This window comes from Lytechinus variegatus, chromosome 12, assembly GCF_018143015.1.
Source record: "Lytechinus variegatus isolate NC3 chromosome 12, Lvar_3.0, whole genome shotgun sequence".
NCBI lineage: Eukaryota > Metazoa > Echinodermata > Echinoidea > Temnopleuroida > Toxopneustidae > Lytechinus > Lytechinus variegatus.
Genome location: NC_054751.1, coordinates 11,142,378 through 11,163,727, shown reverse-complemented (window position 1 = coordinate 11,163,727; position 21,350 = coordinate 11,142,378). Strand labels below are relative to the sequence as shown.

General features: G+C 35.8%; 2 protein-coding genes across 4 annotated transcripts; one reads left to right on the top strand and one right to left on the bottom strand.

The window, feature by feature from the left end:
* Nucleotides 1-2,786: 2,786 nt before the first annotated feature.
* On the bottom strand, nucleotides 2,787-7,200 carry LOC121425478 (small integral membrane protein 8-like). 3 transcript variants are annotated; one of them, XM_041621545.1, is made up of 3 exons: nucleotides 7,139-7,200; nucleotides 5,348-5,521; nucleotides 2,787-4,415 (listed from the first exon to the last, which is right to left on the bottom strand). In XM_041621545.1, exons 2-3 carry the CDS (start codon nucleotides 5,486-5,488, stop codon nucleotides 4,251-4,253), a joined length of 306 nt encoding a protein of 101 aa, XP_041477479.1. In that variant the 5' UTR covers nucleotides 5,489-5,521; nucleotides 7,139-7,200; the 3' UTR covers nucleotides 2,787-4,250. The 3 variants fall into 3 exon arrangements, with proteins under 3 accessions (XP_041477479.1, XP_041477476.1, XP_041477478.1); XM_041621542.1 differs by lacking the exon at nucleotides 7,139-7,200 and adding an exon at nucleotides 6,354-6,445; XM_041621544.1 differs by lacking the exon at nucleotides 7,139-7,200 and adding an exon at nucleotides 6,354-6,431 and having other exon boundaries at nucleotides 5,348-5,534.
* Nucleotides 6,637-21,010, top strand: LOC121425477 (DNA nucleotidylexotransferase-like). The gene is made up of 10 exons (XM_041621541.1): nucleotides 6,637-6,832; nucleotides 9,129-9,345; nucleotides 10,048-10,155; nucleotides 12,026-12,211; nucleotides 12,568-12,639; nucleotides 14,321-14,444; nucleotides 15,444-15,576; nucleotides 16,566-17,181; nucleotides 17,976-18,063; nucleotides 19,404-21,010. The coding sequence occupies exons 1-9, from the start codon at nucleotides 6,654-6,656 to the stop codon at nucleotides 18,060-18,062; spliced, it is 1,722 nt and encodes a 573-aa protein (XP_041477475.1). The 5' UTR covers nucleotides 6,637-6,653; the 3' UTR covers nucleotide 18,063; nucleotides 19,404-21,010.
* The last annotated feature ends 340 nt before the right edge of the window (nucleotides 21,011-21,350 follow it).

Here is a 21,350-nt window from a genome sequence, read left to right as displayed (position 1 = left end):
TGTTGCCAAGAATATAAACTCTGTTTACTAACATACATTACCAAAAACAGTGGACAGTATGTTGCCCAAAATTGTGTGTACTAATTTGATCAAGAAAATCATGATTTATCTCACGATAGCCTTTCCTAATTTTTTCGTAATTGTCATTATCCTCTTTCTTTTGATCCCTCTATCATACCTGCATGCACACCTTTCCTTTTGCTCTCTCTTTCTTTTCTTCTTTCTTTCTCTCTCTCTCTCTCCCTCTACATTTCTTTCTGTCTATCCTCTTCCTATTCTTGTCTCTCTTTCTGCTGATTTATCGATCTGTCTCTTCCCTTCTCTCTCCATCTATCTTCTATTTCTCTCCATAATAATTTCTTCTCTGTTTCTCTTTTCCACTATTTTACCCATTTTAGTAACAACGACCATTCAAGATATCAGGGACGTCAAGATAGGAATATGACCGGAAAATAATTTCATAAAGAAGAGGAAGAGGAAGACAATCATTTATTTGTGGGGGTAATAATATCTTTGTGGGTGGAGGAACACTGGTGCCATCGATAATTATGATAACCATGTTCCATTGAAGGACCATACTACTATGAGAAACAGGAAATGATTGCTAATCGACACCATGCAGGGGATAATGAGAGGTACAAAGATAGAGAGTGGCGAGTAGAGACATGATAGAGACGGAAAGAAGATAGAAACAGAGAGACGAAGAGATCGATATAGTAAAAGAGATAGATAGAGAAATAGGTAGAGAGAGAGATAGAAAGGTAGACAGAAAAGGAGATGTAAAAGAAAGAAGGGGGAGTGAAAGAGAGTGAATTGAAACCGGGCGGAGAAGGGGGGGGGCTGCATGCAGGTCTAGATGTCGCCAAAGGGTTAATAAAAATAAACCTTAATTTAAATCAGGCGGTTGTTCGTCATTGAGGTTGCCCTTACCCACAATCATGTTTCGAATTCAACTAATAGACCTACAACATTCGACATAACATTATGATATACAGTATACACCCTTATATAAATGTGCAAATGAAAAACCCAATCTTTAAAAGGGGGTCCAACGGAAGGCCTAAAAGCACACTTCTTTTTTTCAGGCAACATAGACGCACTTTATCAAGTCGAAAATGAGACATTTACATTTCAACACTTCATTTGATTATCATTACAGCTGTTTGGTATGAAAAGTGCGATTTTTAAATTAATTATGTGTGTGGGTGTGTATGGACATGTGCATATATAGTAAAGATCAAGACTCAAACTAGAGAGGACATTAAAGAGTAATCATAGAATAGAGCAGGTATTCCGGGTATGAGGAAACATCAAGTCTAATGAAGGAAAGGTTATTCAAGATAATGAACACTGGGAAGCAAAAAAATATAATGAATTATTAACCGTATCAGACATCTGAGCAGGGCAACTTTGAAACATTGTTGCCTGCTTAACACTGGGATCGAATGGCCGGTCAATAAAATTCCAATTGTTTATCCACGGGCCCAATTTATTGCCCGCTCAAGAAAGTCAATGAGAAAATGCGTGGAAATGTGGCGGGCAATAAAAGGCATCTCTAACATCCGGGTATTCTACGCGTTTTGTACGCGTCCTTGAATGAAGTTGAGACAACGCTGGATACTGCGTCCCTAGGCCAGGGACGCGTCATTTCAATTACGTCACAATGGTAAAGTTCAGAAGCCCAGTCTGCTCAACATGAGAAACTAGATTCTCATTCTAAAAATTTAAAATATCTAAATTTTAACGACTTGGCTCTAGATGTCTGATTTGGTTAATAATAGCAATATTGACTGGCCTGGGGGGCGAAAGGACATATATCGCCCTCACTAAACTGATATCACCCTCGTCTACGACTCGGGGATATAAATCTAGTTTGGGCAATATATGTCGTATCGCCCCGAGGCCAGTCAATATTGCTTTATTGTTGATCTAACACTAAAATCAATTCGATGAAGAAAGTCAAAGGACGAGCTAAGCTGGGGAGAACGTCGATAAGCAATGATGTAGCTGATCAAAAGTGGGGATGCAAATATTAGAGGTGGAAAAGATTGGGACAGGAGAGAGAAAAAGGAAGGGTGGTATTAGTGTGAAGGGGTGTGCGTGAGTGTGTGTGTGTGTGTGTGAGAGAGAGGGGGGATAGAGCGGGGATGGCGGGGAAAAGGTACAATGTAGGAAGAATAAGAGCATCATCTCTTTGTAATTATAAAAAGAGATCAAAGATCAAAGATCATTGCATTCTTTTGCTTCTATATCAAACTGAACTACTTTTCATTTCTTCTTCACCATCACCATCACCATCATCACCACCACCACCACCGCCACCATCATCATCATCTTCATCATCATCATCATCATTCATAACCATCACTATCATCATTATCATGACAGTGAAATCAATATGACAATAATAACAGTCATAAAAATATTTTTTTTTCTTAAAGAATTTGATTAAACAAAACAGTTATGTTTAGTTGGTTAACTTGTTTGTGTTTTTTTTTAAGTTTAAGCCCCAGATCCACAAAGTTTAGACCATCCTATTAATAAGGTTCAAACCTGAGAATACTCGATACCATATGATATAGTTTTGAAAACTGAAAAGGTGAGATAAGTGCTAATGCAAGCATTATTTGACTGGATCCTATGGCAAAATTAAGAAATTATTCCAAACTTCCTTCTTAATTTCAATGTCAATGATAATGATCTGTCCATGGCGTTCCAATTGCTGATATTTCTTATATTTCTTAATTTTCCATACTAAAGAATGAATTGAAATTCATTCATATTAATACTTTGTCTTATTTCATTTTTATTGTTTTATTAAAAATTATATACATATTTTAAATCTACTTATGGATTGGAATATCTTGTTTGTGAGGAAAAAGTTGACAACAGGTACTCAATAATATTATGTCCAACATAGTGATTAACTCAGTCAATGGTACATGTATGAGAATAATTACCGAATAATATAAATTCATTTGTAAATTTTTGCCAGGTTGTTTTAAATTGAACCATATCTAAGATTCATGATGCAATAATCAATTAAAGATCACTATGCACCTTAATCAAACCTGCCAACACATTGGGTGATTTCAAGTCCGGTGTTGGCCTTGGTGTTAGTGTTGGTGTTGGAATTTGGATTACTTCCCCTAGCTCCAAAACTTGCTATGAGTTTGTAAAACTGATCTAGATCACATTACTGACATCACAACAACTAGTGAGTGAATTTTCGGGACCACCTTCATTTTATGTTTTGTGTTATAATCATGTAAAAATTGACCCAACACCAACTCCAAAATGTCAACACTGAACTTGAAATCACCCATCATCACTGCATCTTATCATATTATTTTGAACTGCATTGTCATTATGTATGCACATCTGAGGATAATCATAGACTTGACTTTGACACATGAGAGGAATCAACTTTTTTTTCCTAATACATCTGGGGTACACAGGTATCATTATTATTAATACCCTTATGATCACCTCTAAATTCTATCTGTTCACATATATTGTGCCTTTGATAGATGAATGCAGTAAACCAATGACGACATACTGCTCAGGGGGGGGGGTGAAACAATAGTTCACCCCCTCCCCCCAGCAGTACCCAAGGGTCACCACTTGGATTTATGCAAGTGCAGTGAACTCCAAAGTAGCTGGAGTCACAAAACTAGTAATAATTGAAAAAGCCTTAAATTTCATATACCACAGGACTTTTCCAGAGGGTACATACATTTCACAGAAGAGGACCTCTGGAATGGGGCACTCAAGGTCATATGCCTTTAACAACCTTTAACTTATTCATCCTTCTACATTTGTCTGAGTAAGTTTTTAAGCCAAATACCACATATTCTTTTATATATACATATACACACATTTTTATATGGCAAGCACTGTTACCTCTAAAATTTCCCAAATCAAACAAATTTGTAATTCCAAACAGAGTCAACTTTGCATAGTTACCTGTATATTAGTCATCATGGATACATAACACCAACAAACAGGGAACTAGTGCAGGATACTGCCCAGCAGCTAGGATAGGCTTTGCTTTGTTAGGTTGTCAACGTTTGGTGAAAATGAATCCACATGACCAAGAAAAAGTTCAAGATTCGGAATCTTCAATACTAGCTAATTCTCCTAGATCTTCCAAAGAGTTGACAGTTCCAAAATCACACAGTCAACTGACCTGTCCTCATCCCCTCTTAGTAAAATTAAAGCATATATATTAAAGCATATATATATATATCTCAGTCCCATTTGGAATTTCTTGGTCTCATTATCGTCGTGCCGTCAGCTCGGTATTGTTCATACATGTCCCTGTCTCTCTGGTTCTCCTTCTGTGCATTGAGATAAGCGATGTACACCACGCAGCTGGTAAGGGCAGCAAGACCGAATCCCATAACCCATTTGTTCTAAAGGAAGAGTAAACAAAGAAAAGAGATGGAATATAGAGAATTTGAAAAATATAATTCATGCAGTGGAATGCACATGTATACCACTTGTGCATGAGTTTATAAAAAAATGTCCATTTATTGTGGAGATTGGTGATACTGAATATAATGATGATGTAGCCTCTAATCTAGGCAGAGGGTGCAGTTATTGTCTTTGCTGCTATGCTGAACGCAAGCAATAGTCTGATGTGGCAGACTACAAATTATGGATGTGACGAATTTCAAAGTCTTTGCCACATCAGACGGCATAACAGCAAAGACAATAACTGCAGCCTCTGCCCAGATTATCAGCTAATGATGATGATGATGCTGATGATCGATGCTGATTATGAATAAAATGATGATGAAGATGATGATGATGACAATGATTAATTATGATGACTGATTCTGATGACACTGATCGTGATTATGATGATGACCATGATGATGATAGTAGTGATGATGATTTGCTGATTATGATTACCGGTATAACAATAATGACAGTGATGATATTGATGATAGTAAAGATTGAGATGATTATGATTCAGAATGACCAGTGACAATATACATGCTTCATCATAATTTGTAAAGGCAAGAACTCGACATAAATATATTTCATAATTTTCGAGTTAAGATAATAATAAAAAAAGATGTAATAATATGCAGAGACAAAAGGCATTACCTTACATCAGCGTCTTGTTCTTTACTTTTGAAATATATAGTCATTTGTTTTAATAAACAACTGTGTCATCCAGAACTGAACCTTATGTAACCTTATGTTAAAGTAGGAGCTGAGATTGAATCTCAACTTATGATCTTATTTAAGTTGATTTTCAGATTTTTAAGTTACAACTCTTTCAAAGGCTCTAAGCTAAATCTTGATCTAGACTCTCCTGCGCTATTTCGACACTTACAGGTTTCGCATACAGTTCAAAATTGACTGCTCTGAATAATGATGTCGATCTTATACTCCGGATGCCTTCTCCAGCTCCTGCCCTGGCCCCACCAGTCTTTTCTCCTGCTTTATCAAGAGGTTCCTTTCCATCTGCCATCATCAGTTTGCTTTTGGTTTTTAACGTTCAAAAATCCTGTGTGTAAAAAAGAAAGTTAGAATAGATAGGGGGTTATCATGTAAACTTTTCAAGCCAAGATTTATAACATATAAAAATAAAATAATTACACGTAGACTACTCTAAGTCTAAGGTACCGGTATTCTATACTAGACTTAGTCCCCGGAGGGGCCACTTACATTGACGAGTGGATACCATGCGCGACCAAAAAAACACGTAAAAAGGATGTCTTTTTCACGATAGGGCACGTTACGTACGTAACGTGATAAGGGTGCCAAAAACACAAAAATAATGAAAAAAGGGTATCTATTTCGCTAGGAAAATTACGTGTTTAGGGTCTAATTTGCGGGGATGATAAAACAAAATTAAACTGTTTATAAAGGATTTCCTTTTTGCCCCAACACTTCGTATTTAGAGTCCGATTTGCGCGAGGTGTAGAAGTGGGGTCGTAAACCAAATAAAGCCGACGACCGAAGGAACCGTAACAATAAAACATTCCTGTACTTTTTTAGGGGTTCATTTCAGGGAATATTTGCCAAGAGTATCGTTTTTGTTTCCAATACTTGTTAAGGGTAGGGTTTCACACGCCAATACTTGTTGAGGGGTTCATTTTCAGAATATGGAAATTACGTGTTTAGGGTGCTTTTCGAGACCCCTTGGTCGCGCATGGTATCCACTCGTGAATGGAAGTGGCCCCCCCGGGACTTAGTCCCTGTCACTCATCATTCAAGACAATGAAAAAAATACAAGTTGGTAGAGATCATATTAAATCAAAATTAAGCCTCTATACCATAGTTCAACAAAGGCCCTGGCTTGGTACATATTGATAAATATACTTAGTTTTGATTACCTGTGTCGCCAAATCTAGCAAAAGTTGCACTGGCACTATTATTTATGCTTCGCCATGTTATTGTATTTCTGTGATCACGGTACACCTTAGATCACAAGCAGACGAATTTCTTGAATAAAAACTTTTATCAATAAATTTTATCATGTAAATTCATAATAAAAAATAAATATATGCATATAAATATACTGTAATATACTATAGAGCTATATTAAATTTATTTTGAGGGTTAAATATGGCAAAAATTATAACTTTTATATTTTCAAAACCACTAAGCTTTAAAACGATACTGCTATAGACATCATGGCGGCGCCCGATCCCAAACGTCGAAAGCATTTCCACAATAAAGAGTCGGAGGAATTTCCTGTGAAATTCCCAGATATCATCATTTTCATCGTAAATGCAAGGATCCAGAAAATACGATTGAAGAAACTTCGGTATCTTGGACGATCTAAGGGATTCGTATTATCACCTGAACTAAAGTAAATATGATAATCGGGGTCTATCAATTTTGCCGCACATTCAGCGTCGCACGCAACTCCATACATGCCATACCAATCGCAGGCGATTTTCAATGCACGCAAGGGAATGGGGGATATCATATTTTTGTGAAAAGTGTATGATGGGGGACCTAAAGCTACGCACTTTGTTTACAAACGATGAAGACTATGCCGATTTTGATATTTTAACAAATCATCTTTCACAAATTTGTGTTAGATAATCAAAAGATTTAATACCAAGAATGGCAAGATTAAAAAAGAAGAATGAAAAATGATCACAAAACTCACTACATTGTCATTGTAGGCCTCACTCATTCAGTCATGATTCATAACCTTGTTCTCAGTTACATCTCCATGTGTGGCTAGCCTGGAGGTGTCTGGTGAGTCAATTCATCTACCTACGTAGGTTACTCCCCTAACGCCTGGCTTTGCCTTTGCTTTATATTATGCCTCTCTGTAGAGGCCAGGAATAGCGTGGAGGCGTTTGGGGAGTCTTCTACCTATGTAGTCACTCCCCTAACGCCTGGATTTGCGTTATATGCCTCTCCGTGGAGGCCAGGATTATCTGTGTTGAACCTAGACCCAAATCACCAATTTTATTTATTGTTTTTCACCCAAATTATGTACATGGGCAAGTTTTATGTTTACCCCCATTTAATTACATTTTTCTTACTTTTCAATAAATGAATAATAGTAAAATTGAAAGAAGTTAAGAGCAAGAGCATTCACTTGCCACGTCTGTTTACGTCGCCATTTTGCTGTCTTTTGTTACCTAGATACACACGTGTGCAGAGCTGCAACCTAGATTTTAAAAAAACTTGCATTTGCCGATTAATATCACGATTCGTAAAATATTTGTTTTGGTTGATAAATATAAAGTAATTTATATGATATTTATTGATTAAAACAAATATTTTGTGATTCCTGATATCTATCGGCAGATGCAAGTATTTTTTTAATCCAAGTTGGCAGCTCTACGCTCTACACACAGTGTAGAGCTGCCAGCTCTATACTGTAGAGAGGCATATAAAGCAAAGCCAGGCATTAGGGGAGTAACCTACGTAGGTAGATGAATTTACTCCCCAGACGCCTCCAGGCTATGTGTGGCAAAATAAAGGGTGGCAATTTTGGCTTATTTTCTCTTTTTCTATGGGACAAATACTTGATTTTCTTACACAGTTAGTTTCCAATACAGCTAGTCATCATGTAACTTGGCTCTATTCGATTTTTAAAATAATTTTTTCTTAATGAAAAATAGAGATTGAAAAATGCAAATTTTCTTGCCATATTACACAAAAATATGCCCCAAATTCAAGTTTTTGAGCGCTCTGGTGAACACAAAAATTATTCCCAAGTTACTAATGAAAAATAAATTGCAACTGTATGGAAATTAGTATTTTTGGTCACAAAAGTGATATTTTAATGATTTGTATAGCTGCCAACTAAGATTTCCAAAAACACTTGCATCGGCAGATAAATATGAATCGTAAAATACTTGCATCGGTCAATAAATATCATAAAGATTGCTTTATGATTTTTATCGAATGATGTATTTTCCGATTCATGATATTTCATTTATTTTATTTTTCATTAGCCTTAGGCCTAGTAACTGGGAAATAATTTTTGTATTCACCAGAACACTTAAAAACATGAATTTTTGGCATATTTTTGTGTACGCCCTCTATTGGTGGAAAGTAATATGGCAAGAAAATTTTCTTTTTTCAATGTCTATTTTCAATTTAGAAGAACTAAAAGAATCAAATTTACTAAAGAGCCAAGATAGACCTAGTCTATATGATGATTAGCTGTAATGGAATACAGTGTCAAACAATCGAGCATTTATTCTTTAAAAAAAGAGAAAACTATCCACACATTGCCAACCTTATTTTGCTACACATGGAGTTCTTAACAGAGAACAACGTTGTTCGTAAGTGGTCTTTAGTAAACCCAAGTCAAATTTTCAGGAAGTCAGACATGCCCAATGCAGTGTCAGTGGACTGGGTAACCAGGCGGTGCCTTCCATGCCTTGGCTTCTGTCATGGAAAGTGGTTGCGCAATGTCAGTGGGCGGATTACTCAGCTTATCAATCAAAACATTGCATGGTTTCAATCAGCCAAACAATCATGCAATCATTTCTCACGAGCATCTGAAGAGTCTGGATTAGTTCTGCACTGTTGATTGTCTTCTATGAAAGAGTCTAGGACTCTAGGTGCTTATACATATACATGTAGTTGTTCAACATTTTATTCTCTTTGATTTCTTTTCTTTCCACTTGTAGTGAATCTGTAACCCACGTTGTGTCAGAACTGAGCTCCCGAGACCATGTCATCAGTGTTCTTCAGAGGATCTGCCGGTCGCAGCGGAATAATGATTTTAATGCCTTTGACTTTGCACAGAAGGCAGAACTGCTTTCCCTCAGCTGGTACACATCGTGCATGGAAGAAGAAAAGCCAGTGGAGATCACGGATGAACACAGAATACCTGCTAAAAAACTGGTAGGATATGCATTTGTAGAAGTCTGCTATTGTCTTTTTTCCCCCTCATTCGATAGTAAGATATCCTAGTAGATTTAATACCTGTCTGTGTACATGTATATGTAAATCTTTGATGATGGACTGGGTCTGGGTTGGATGAAACTAATTCTAATGGCATGTCTCAGGGTGTTACGTAACTTTTTAGAAGCACTTGCCCAATAGGGCAAGTAGATTTTTAAATAGTTGGAATATACTTGCCCGAAAATCTATTTCACTTGCCTGATAAAATCCTTGGAAAAAAAAGTTTTACCTCTTCAAGGGAAAGTTTTGCAGTTATTCAAACCATTGACCCTTTTCTCTCTTTTGACATGAACTGGTCTACCTTGATATTGCATTTCTTTTCAAAAGTGATTTTATCTTGCCTGCCATGAACAAAATTAGGGTCAATATCATATCGACCCTAATTATGGTCATTTTACTGTAAGAATTTTGCTTGCCCAATTCGGGCAAGTAGTTTTGGCTTTTACTTCAAAACACCTGCCCGACTCTAACTTTTACTTGCCCCGGGCAAGTGCTCATGTATCACCCTGTGTCTTCAAACTTTTAATGTTTTAACCATGTGCATGGTACAACAAAATGGTGTTTCATGATCAATGATGAAGGAATTGTCTTTGATAAAGCTATGGTAAAAGTTTGTTTCAATTGACTTTTTCTCTATTTCAGCTTGATCTTGATGCTTTAGAAGAACAAGAAGGTGAGGATAAACCGATTAATAGCAGGTTTGCCTGCCAGAGGATAACCCCACTCAACCATCCAAATAAGAAATTCACGGTAAGCTAAATAAACATAACAAAAAATATTTGTGAAGGTTTAAAGAAAATTCATTAAAGATTAAGAAAGTTATTAGAATTTCAAATTTTTTATTTGTGACTTCATAAACAAGCAGCTGCCCAGTATGTTGTGTATTAAATATAAACGCATAAATTTCATTTTTTAATGGTTCTTGATGACTTAAAAAAAATTCTTTTTAGAAGCGGGTGGGAAATCATTTGTGTACTGATATACTGAAGGTTCGATAGAAAACATTGTCAATTTTCCGAGAAAATGACATCTAATTTATTTTGTACCATATGATATGTAGGAAAGCTGCTCGCATATCATGTTACAATGCAAATGAAATAATCAAAATTCTTATAACTTGTTTTATTCTTTGATGGATCTTCCTCAAACCTTGGTCAATATTTTTTATTATTTTTCCTGCTAGTTTTACAATAAGATATTCATTGTTTTATATCGCCTCTGCAAAACATCTTTCAAATACATAAGAGAGTCGTTTGAAATTGTATTTGCATTTGATCATTTGTTTATTTCTTCTCATATGCATCTGACCATCAGACAAGATATTTGATTATCTGAATGTGATAGCATACATGTACCTGTATGTAAAATTAGGCAATTGGAGAAATATTCAAAATATGGGATAAAGTCTTAATTAGAAATTTTCAAAAGTAAGACCACTAGGGTTGAAGAGTATTAAAGAACATGTTCTCTTGCATTCAATTATTGAGTCATTTTAAATTTTTCAAATTTGACCTTGCTTAAATGAATTGAATTGAAAGTATTTATTGTCCTTTGTAGGAAATTCCTTTCACATCGGGTTTACAAAATTACAAATACATATGCACATAGACAGAATGAAATAGACTTACAATACTGTGAGATTACATACACAAACAAAATGCCGTATACGTTATTTCAAATATAATAGAATAAGTAATTCAAATATTAATTGGTTTGTGATTCCATCTCCAGCCCGAAAACTGTGGGGGGGGGGGTGGAACGAGTATTGCGAGATGGTAAATCAAAGGTGAGTATTAAAAGGGGACGGGATTCACAGTAAGCTAAGTGCAATTCCCCATTCTTTCTGACAACTGTAGTATTAAACACATGTTGAGAATTGGGGACGAATGACTGCCTAAAACGTACTCTGTTATTACGGGAGACACAGAGGCGAACACCGGACCTATTGAAGTTATAATAGCAGTGTAGAGGGTGAGATGGATGTTTTAAGATAGCCTGAACTTTAGCCAGTAATCTCTCATGCAGAGTTTCAATTGGGGGTAATTCAAGACTGATTTTCTGGGCAATATTCTGTGGACGTTCAAGCTTCTCTTTGTTCGATTTAGTAAGGTTGCTATAGAAGCAAATTATGTTGAAGATTACAACTGACAGGATAATAGACTTGTAAAACAGGGACAAAATCGACCTATCCAAATGGAGCTTTTTGAGTTGGCGAATGAAAAAGAGTCTTTGATTTGCCTTCTTTTGAATTGAGATTGTGTTTACAGTCCAGTCAAGAGTATTCGTGATTGTGGTACCAAGGTACTTGTATTCCTTGACCTGGTCAGTGGGCTGTCCATGTATTTAAGTATTAGACTGTGTGCCCATGTATGTCATAGTCAGGGCAATCCGCAGTAACATCGCTCATTGCATTTGCAGAATAAATGAAAGGTATCCTATTACTAATTATGTCTTACCATAGGACATTACTGATATAGCAAGGTTGGTTATCTTAGAATTTGTGGTTTACATTAGGTGGGGGGGAGGTCTCATTCGGATGCTCATTCCAGGGACTTCTCCAGTGATCCACCCCAACTCTACTTGTCCTTAGATTGAGTTATTCATACCTTCCAATCTTTAGGATGCATTAGAGTTTTTAGAGAGAGCTGCAGAACTGCGGATGGGAGATAATAGTCGCTCAAGAGCCCTGGCGTTCCGTAAGGCGTCTGCTGCCCTCAAAGCTTTACCGGAAGAGGTCACGAAGCCCGAAGATGTGGATAAATTGTATGAAATTAGGGGAGGAAACCACTGCAAACGGGTGATCTCAGTGAGTATACGTGTTCTATTTATTCCTTCAAATTTTTGAAAATTTACTGTTTAGATATCCTCAACCTTCTAGGGAAAGCAACTGCAGTTTATGGCCCTAAAGAGGTTCTGTATACTTTTTTTTTTTTACTTATTTCTGCAAAATAAACTTTTAAAAAATTATCTTGGTATTTGAAGAGTAAAATGTTATCAAGCAATATTTCAAATAATGAAATTTTTTAAAATGTAGTTTTCAAACTGATCCCAGCCTTTAGTAATTAATTCTTTGATTGATTCTTTTGTTGATTCTTTTGAGTATAAAGCTGTTCCCCCCAACTTTGTTGATATTATGTGATACATGTATGTCTTTTCATCCAGGATATACTTGAAAGAGGGTACAGCTCAGAAGTCAAAGGAATTAGCCGCAGCCCTTGGTATCAGAACATGTCGGTGAGTGCTATTCTTTTTGTTGCCTTAGCTTTTCAGAATTTTGTTGAAATATTAATAAGTGTTATGATTTTTAAAATGAAGAATATCTATATAATTGATGTTTTATGGTGACGTGGAAACAAAGTATCATAGTACCTCATTAAATTTTGGTAGTGTTTCATGAAGCTGTTTATAAATTATGAACAGCTTCATAAATCTCCTCTAGAGAGACATTGAATGCTAAATTAGGATCTTAATCATAATCATTCTGATTTCCATCTTGTGAAATTGAAACCTGATCTTTGTGGGTTGAATTTCTCATCATTGTGAACTCACAAGCATCTGATAGGAAAATTCAACATTGAAAAAAAAAATATTTGTTATAGGAAATGCCCTCCTTTGTGTTCAAATTGGGGAAAGGCCAGTATTCAATTCAATACTCAAGCCAGAATTTTAATTATTTTACTTAGTATTTTGCTTAAGTAAAATATCTAAACCATATTTGGTATTCAATTGCATTTTTGGGCTATTAAAAGAATTATGCTTAAATCAAAATCAGTCACCTACTGCGTGTGTGCAGTTTGCAAACTTGATATGTGCAATCATGCATTCTGTGTACAGATGGATACATACACAGCACATTGTTTGGCTCTTTATGATATCACAATGGTTATTAGCATTTTGCTTAAATTTGGCTTGATAAAATGAAATGATGTGATCTGAATATCAGTTTAAGCATTTTGCTTTGCCAAGTAAAATGCTAAGTAAAATACTTACAAAATCAATACTTTCAATTAAATACCAGCAAAGGCATTCTAGAACTCTAAAACTCAGTTTCTGTATTCTTTGAGGATTAACCCTAAAAAGACTGGGGGGGGGCTGATTCAGCCCCCCCTCGACATTTTCCGCAATAAATCTGCCGCGCGAAATTTTTTGACCGCGTCGCTCGCTGACTTTTTACTTTCAAGTCTCGCGCAACTTTTGAGACCAAAATTGTGACCCCCGGGTGCGCGGTTCTGAAATTACGCAACATTTCGTAAGTGCATGCAGACCCAAAATTACTCAAAACCGTGAATTTGTGTACAAATCCAATGCAAATAGTTTTTTTAGCCAAAATTCATAAATGTATCATTATTTTTCCTTTTACTGCTTAAAATAAATTGATTTTATCTTTTTTATTGTCAAAATAAAACTCCAACAATTTCCATCAAAAAAACAATAAAAAACAAAAAGTTGAAAAACAAAGAAATACATAAGAAATTTAGAAAACAATAGAATACATAAGAAAATAAATGTGATGTTTGGAATTTTTTTGAATAAATTTGGTCAGATGCCTATCTAGAGTATGTGAAACAAAAATTAGCATTTCAGGGGCATCATTTTATTAATTAGAGCAAACTTATGATTTTACGCATAAATTAGCATAATTAATGAGACATGAGATTTTTTGCAGAATTTGATGTTATAGTCTTGTAGATAATGCCATGGGTAAGGCGTGTGCCAATTTTCGTCGCGATTGTGCGATCGATGGCCGAGATCATGGGGGGGGCTGATTCAGCCCCCCCCCCCAAGTCTTCTTAGGTGTGGAAATAGCCCAGTCTATTTAGGGTTAAAGGCTTCCCTAGTACTTGTGGAAGTTGACCCTAGTATTTGTAGTATGATTATTGTATTTCTTACTTATGTTATATTATGTTTATAACAGCTCTTTACAGGTGTATATGGATGTGGTATATCTACGTCAGCTAAGTGGTGTCAAATGGGATTAAGAAGTCTGGATGATGTGAAGGCTAGTTATGTTCTTAACCTGACAAGGTCACAACTTAAAGGTAATTGAATATCATGAACATATGTCTTCTATCTATCTATCTGTCTGTCTGTCTGCCTGCCTGTCGATCCACCCATCCATCCATCTACTTATCCATATATTTTTCCTTTTCTTCTCTTAATATATATTTTTCTGTTTATCTCTATCATCAATCTGTCTTCTATCTACATGTTCCTTCATGTATGATCCACATTTCTGCCTTTTTTTGTATGAATTTTATCTTCCAACTCATCTATTTTATATGCATTTCTGTCTCTGATTATTGCTGGTACGTATAATTTCCTCGTCATGTGCCGGTTTTTTAATATGGAGGAATAGTTGCGTTTGCAGTCACACTATAACTATTGCTATTCTCATAATTGACAAAAACACACACATATACAGTTCGATAAGAACATTGTATCGTCAAAAATATCAAATTTGCATATATGTCAGCTTAAACACGTAGACGAAATTTATATGTAATTTTGCATAAAACTTATCATTATACAAATTCTGTGAACCCTAATAATGATAATCATAATTCCAGCCTCTTTCTGTGTTAACAATTATGAAAACTAGATTGATATTGAGAGAATAGCAAGGGTCATATACTTATGCTACCTCTAAAATGTGAATGAAGTTAAATTTTCATGAGTTCACTTCTGGATTGTGAACAAATGAAGCTTTTCCAGTTTCAATGTTACAGGCATGATATTCTGACGAAAAGTGGAATTCCGATTAAAAATTTCAGATATTTTTTTTACATGAAATTCTTTGACCAAGAACATTCACTTGCTTTTTTTAATGGTATTTGAGTCAAATGATAAAACTATCATGCAGACTCACCTTGAAAAATCACTTTTGATATCTTTACTATGCAAGAGCTTGTAGCCCCGACCAGGCGCCTCAGACTTCGGCGCTGACTTAGCGACCCTTGGCTATTTTTCAGATTATTTTTCAGAGGGGATTATCATGCCTGATGTTATCTCTTATAAATTCAATGGTCCATTCTTTCTAGGTATTGAGTTTTACGATGAACTGAACACACTTGTCACAAAGGAAGAAGCAACATGGATCCATGATGCTGTCTCTCGAGAAGTAGCAGCCATACGTCCTGGTAGTACTGTTGTTATGACTGGTGGGTTCCTCAGGTAAGATGATCCTAGGATGTTTCTGTGATCTCAATTTAAATATAAAATCTATGTTTCATGCACCAGAGTAACAGCGGGGCATACCCTTTCTGGGGTTGAAATCAATGTTTGTCTCGGCCAGATTTATGTTAGCGTAGATTGAGGCTGGAAATATTGTTTTGTGGGGCATCAACCAACCCGTACTGACCGCACAGAAATGTTAGCGCTGCTTACAGTGCGCCAACAGAGGCCCTGTTACATTTGGTAATATGGCAGTAATGCCTTATGTTACAATACATTACTTACACATTGAAATAAATGTTTTGACTTAAAAATCCGAAAGATGTGACTGGGCTTTCTGTTTAGCGCTCTGTTAGGCTAACAACGTTTCTGTGCGGCCGGCACACATAGCATTTGTACAAAGTAAATATTTAGTGTTGTGGTTCCAAAGACAGCCTGTAGCATGAGTTGTTCAAGCGTGATGGGCGCCGCTTTTTATCGTCTTGGCATCCCTGAATACATTGCCGAGCCAAAGCATGTTTGTCTGCTTTATACTTGTGTAATACAACTTCCAAGAATCATCTGAAAATCAATTTGTTAAAGTTGTCACTTGTCATACAATAGACTGCTTTATTGCATTATATTATTGCCTTGCAGTGCTGGTAATCTTGTATAGCAACTCCAGTGGGGTCAGTTTTATCCAGTGGCTTTCCTAGCAGTACCAATTATGAGCATAGAATACTTGTATTCATAGATTAGACATATTACATAAATACTTTGTGTCTCAATTTCCGTCTCACCGACTGGAGATGTAAGATGACACTAAGGAATCAAATAACACCTGGCCATCCATCGGTATTGAGATAAAAGATTTTGCTGCCTTAGCAGTACAGTATGGATTTAATCCTTTTGCTAGTTGTACTTGATTGAAATACATGTACCTGCTGTATTACATGTGCCTTAGTGGAATGCCTCAACTTATCTTAGCTATTTCTTTTTTCTTCTAAAAGGGGAAAGGAGACGGGTCATGATGTTGATTTCTTGATATCCCATCCCGAGGAAGGCAAAGAGAAAGACATCCTTGGACCTCTTCTCCAAGCCCTCAACAAGAAAGGTCTTCTGGATTATACTGACATCCAAAACAGCACTGTCAACAATACCACCGTCCAAAAAGGTGTGGATCCATCAAGGTACACTCTGGATCGTTACGAGCGTTGCTTCAGTATCTTCCGTCTCCCGAAGACTGCGCAGAGTATCAGGGTCGAGACCTCAGATCCAGAAAGAACTGTTGAGCAGATTCCTGCTCCGATGGATGTAGGTCCTCCTGCATCCGAGTCATCCAATGCTGCAGCTTCCGCAAATGGATCAGTCATTCCAGGTTTATCCTTGCTTGACAAGACAAACGGAAGTGCCACGTCGGAAGGTGATATCTTGCAAAAGACTGTAGCTCCCGGTCGTTCCTGGGTGGCCAGGAGAGTGGACTTTGTCATAGCTCCTGCGAGTCAGTATGCCTTTGCTAAACTTGGATGGACAGGTTCAAAGATGTTTAATCGCTCGATGAGAGATTATGCCAACAAAGTCCTGAATATGAACCTCTCAAGTCATGGGCTGTTCGATAAGACTAATGTAAGTATGCTCTCTCTCTCTCCAGTACTTTAAAGGTATAAATGAATAAATCTTTTGGGATTTTCAGAAAAATCTCATTTTGTTACCTATATGGTAAAAAAAATTGGTTTAGATTAAGATATCCATTAAAAGGTATAGGAGCTATTTTTTAGTAATGAAAATTCAGAGCTAGTATTTTTGTTGCTAATTGGTTCAGGGAGGAATAAAACCACAGTGGGTGACTTCATCAGTCCCCTTATTTGCATATCAACCAGGATGTGCATAAACATGTTACTAATTTGTGAAATTTAGCAAGACTTTTAAATGACATTACTTTCTTATTTTACACCTGACTTTGATGAAATTTTCAGTGTTATACTTTGTGGATTTTTTTTCCTTTTTGTTCAAATCGACTTTTTGTTGGAGTGGACTAATCTTTCAAATATGTATGCTACAGAATAAAAATACCAATTAAAATATCTCAAGCTTTGAAATCTTTTTGAAGTATCTATGGATTTTTTTTTGTACAGTTAAAACCTCAGCTTGTAGTGGCCATTGTATTTTTTCTCCTGATGAGGATTTATATATTTAAGATTAAAAAATATTTTTTTAAGATTCTGTAGCAGGGTATAGGGTTCCATTGATTATTGAAGAAGAAAAAAATTGCAATGGTCAATCAAATTACATGCATCATGTTGACAGTTTGATTTATTAGAGATTAACCTCTAAGACAGATACAAATACATGCAAGCCCATTAAGGGAAATGCTTTAACGTAACTTTTTTTCTGCTTTGATTTTTTTTGCATGGTACCAGAATTGTTCCTTGACTGCCAATACAGAGGAAGAGATCTTTGAGTTGCTCAAACTGGAATACAGGAAACCAGAGGAGAGGAACTGCTAAGGTAATATAAAATTTCATTTAATCTCTAAGATATTTTTTGCAACCAGTAAAATGGGTATAGATTTCATTTTTGTGTTTAAGCCAACTGCAATAACAGGGAATAATTTTCTTGGTTTATCACTTGGCAATTTGCTCCACTTTTTGTGAGTAGCAGATATTTTTTACATAGGATTGTACAGAATGTATTTGAGAGTTTTCTCTGTCTTATGACCAAACATACTTATCAGATTTTGTTGAGGAAATTATTCCCTGCATTGAATTTTACCAGGGTTGGCATATTTCTCACTTTTGACAAACTTGTGACATCTTATAGGTCGGCTCAGACAAGTAGGGCTTTCCCATATCTGGGTTTCTTGCTAGATAGGCAGCTAACAATACCAGTAAATGCATAGCGTGGACATACAGTGTACATACAGTGGTTTATTTATTTTTTCACCAGCACTGTAAGGTACATACATGTCCACCCTGACCTATTACAGTGATGGCTACAACGGTCATGACATCTAAGTTATTTATGTTATAAGATTGTCTTTGCAGCTTTTGACAAGTTTATGAAAGTTGACTAGTATAATGCATTCTTGCTTCAATAAAGAGGAATGCTTAATCACAGGCCCACCATCAATGATTAATAAGAACACACACAAAAATTTTTGTTTGGGGCTCATGTCATGGTTTTATAGCAAACTTCTTATGAAAGTTTTAAGCTACTGAAATCATTCAACTTGATTGGTTGATAGTGAACTTGTTATAGAAATTGTGTATTCTAATAAGTCTTTAAGAAACAGGACAGTGAGCTTTGCCTTGCTAGGTGTGAACAAGGCTTGAAGTAGTTTGTTGTCGATAATGAAAGCATCACTCTCGACGTTAGCAGTGTCCCAGGGCAACCAAAAGTGGGAGTCGGGCCACCAAAGCCAATACTTGGTGGCATTGGCGGCGGAGCAGAGGATTACCTTTTGTGTTTGGGGGGGGGTCGCCTATTGTTGCGTCCCCCCAAACACGAAAGATAATTCCTCTGCTCCGCCGCCAATGCTTGGTGGCCCAATTTGGCTACCAAAGTTTTGATAAATTGTAATGTTTTCTATAGTTTTAGGGCCACTAAGTTTGCTCTGCGGTCCACAAAAAATATGAAATCGATCATTCTGGTGTACCGATCAGGCCATCAAGAAAATAAGTTAGTGTAGAGCCTTGCTAATATGTAGTTTTACCACAGAACTGTAAACTCATGTAAGAGTAGGTTTGCTTTATATTTTTTTTCATCTTTTTACCTATCCCATCCTCCTCCCTCTTTCTTTTTTATTAGCACAATAATGTTTAATCTCTTTCTCTCTTTACTCCATTTAGGTATGGGAGTTCAGTGGAACTACCAGAGCATCTTGTTTCACATGCTGACTTGATGTAATGTATAAAATTAATGATAAGCATGTTAGTCTGGTGTTTGATGTAGAAACCTATGTCAGAACTACATGTATGGCAAGGTGTAATTTTTGTAATGATAAATAATAAATCTTATGCTCAATGAATCTCATAACCTTAAAAAATAGCAAGGTGTTTTGGTACATCTATGTTTAGTGCTATTGCATTTATAAGCAATAATAAGCTTTGATGTTAAAATGTCAGAACACTAGTGCACTGGTATACATGTGCGATCAGTGTTAAATTTAGTACAAGAGTATCAAAGATACATGTAAGAAATTTATAAGATAAGTGCTCATAAAAGGGTGTTGATGCTTGGTGTTAATAGAGATATCATAAACATTAGAAAGCATTGACAGAGTACTGCCTACATGTAGGTACAAAACTCGACATGGGTCAAAACTGACATGACATACATGTATATTTCCTATGAGATAGATTTTATCAATAATGATATTTTCATAATTCAATTTATATATATGTATAGTGGTTTATCTAGCACTCAACTTTACAACATACCCCACCCTGATGTTGACTTGATTGCTACATGGTGATGATATAGTGGTTACAACATAAAAAGTGAATATATTAATGATTTTCAAGTGTCAGTGAGATACTGTAACATATGGCACATACTTCCTGTTTAACGTTTGAGAATTTCAAAACTGAACTTTAGTATGTCTTGCCTTCTCCAAACATGATTGTGATGAAGATGGTACATCTATAATTCCCTTTACAATTCTGTGGTTACAAAGAGATTGATTATAAGTGAGAACAGTGATCTTACAGGGTCCATATGTAAACCAATTATTAAGCTTTGCTGTGCAAGAAAGGCTTTTACATTTTCTTATTGAGTCTCTCTTCTTGATTCCCCATTTTGTCTGGGTTTTTTGAAAATATTTTATATTTTATTTGCAGCTGAAATTCTTCATGCATTACCAGGTTTTTTTTTTTGCATCAATTTTGTTTTCAAATCATTCATTCCTTTATTCTTACTGCAATTATTTTTACTTTCTGCTGATTTATTCGCTTTCAAAAACATGGTTTTGGTTCATTTTCTTTACAAACTGGATAAGTTTTTGTTCTGCATATTTTTTTCCTGTATGTATTATCATTTTTAGGCCTGAAGGAACCCTCCTAATTCAAAAGTCACATATTTTATTAAATAATCCTGCAAACATTTTATCCCTGTCTTCACATTAAAAGTAGATAAAACAATGCATAATAACAGGAAGCCATTATGAAAGATGCATGACCTCTTCCAATTTGTAAAAAAAAATATATTGAAAAAAAGCCAAGTACAATGCATTTGCCATAATAGCATTCCTCCCTTCCCACTAGTTTTTGTCTATAATAATGATAATGATAAGGTCGGATAGGAAAGCCTGCGGGCTACAGTAATTTATTTAACTTTTTCCTTTTCCAGGCAACCTGGACTTGTTCTGTAAACATCCCTTTTCACCGTGTAATTGTATATTCTCTTGTAAATTGATTGTAAACTGTTTTTGTTGAAATGCTGAATAAAATAATAATAATGCATAGGATTTATAAAGCGTCATTATGAAGCAATAAGACACTTGCAGGATTCTTGCTTGAAAGACTTTTGGTAAGGTCCCTGTAATCTTTCCACTGTCTTTGCTTGGATCAAATGTCCAGAAATTGATTTGCCTCCTTTGCCAAGGTGCCAACTAGCATCATGAGAAAATTGTCAAGTTTTCTCTTATTCTTAAAAGGGAATCATAATTAAGAGAAGTAAGATAATTTCATGTTATTGTACAATGTATTGAATTGATAGCTGATTTTAGAAAATGCAGGGTATTCAGATGGTTATTTTTATGAGATTTTATGGCATGGTAAAATATAATGCAACTGTGA

Excerpts from the sequence above, each read along its gene's own strand:
- LOC121425478 (XM_041621545.1), bottom strand. The coding sequence starts at position 5,488 with ATGATGGCAGATGGAAAGGAACCTCTTGATAAAGCAGGAGAAAAGACT. Across the intron at positions 4,416-5,347 it reads TTGAACTGTATGCGAAACCT|AACAAATGGGTTATGGGATT; the intron begins GTAAGTGTCGAA and ends CTCTTCCTTTAG.
- LOC121425477 (XM_041621541.1), top strand. The coding sequence starts at position 6,654 with ATGGCGGCGCCCGATCCCAAACGTCGAAAGCATTTCCACAATAAAGAG. Across the intron at positions 9,346-10,047 it reads GAATACCTGCTAAAAAACTG|CTTGATCTTGATGCTTTAGA; the intron begins GTAGGATATGCA and ends TCTCTATTTCAG. Across the intron at positions 15,577-16,565 it reads ATGACTGGTGGGTTCCTCAG|GGGAAAGGAGACGGGTCATG; the intron begins GTAAGATGATCC and ends TTCTTCTAAAAG.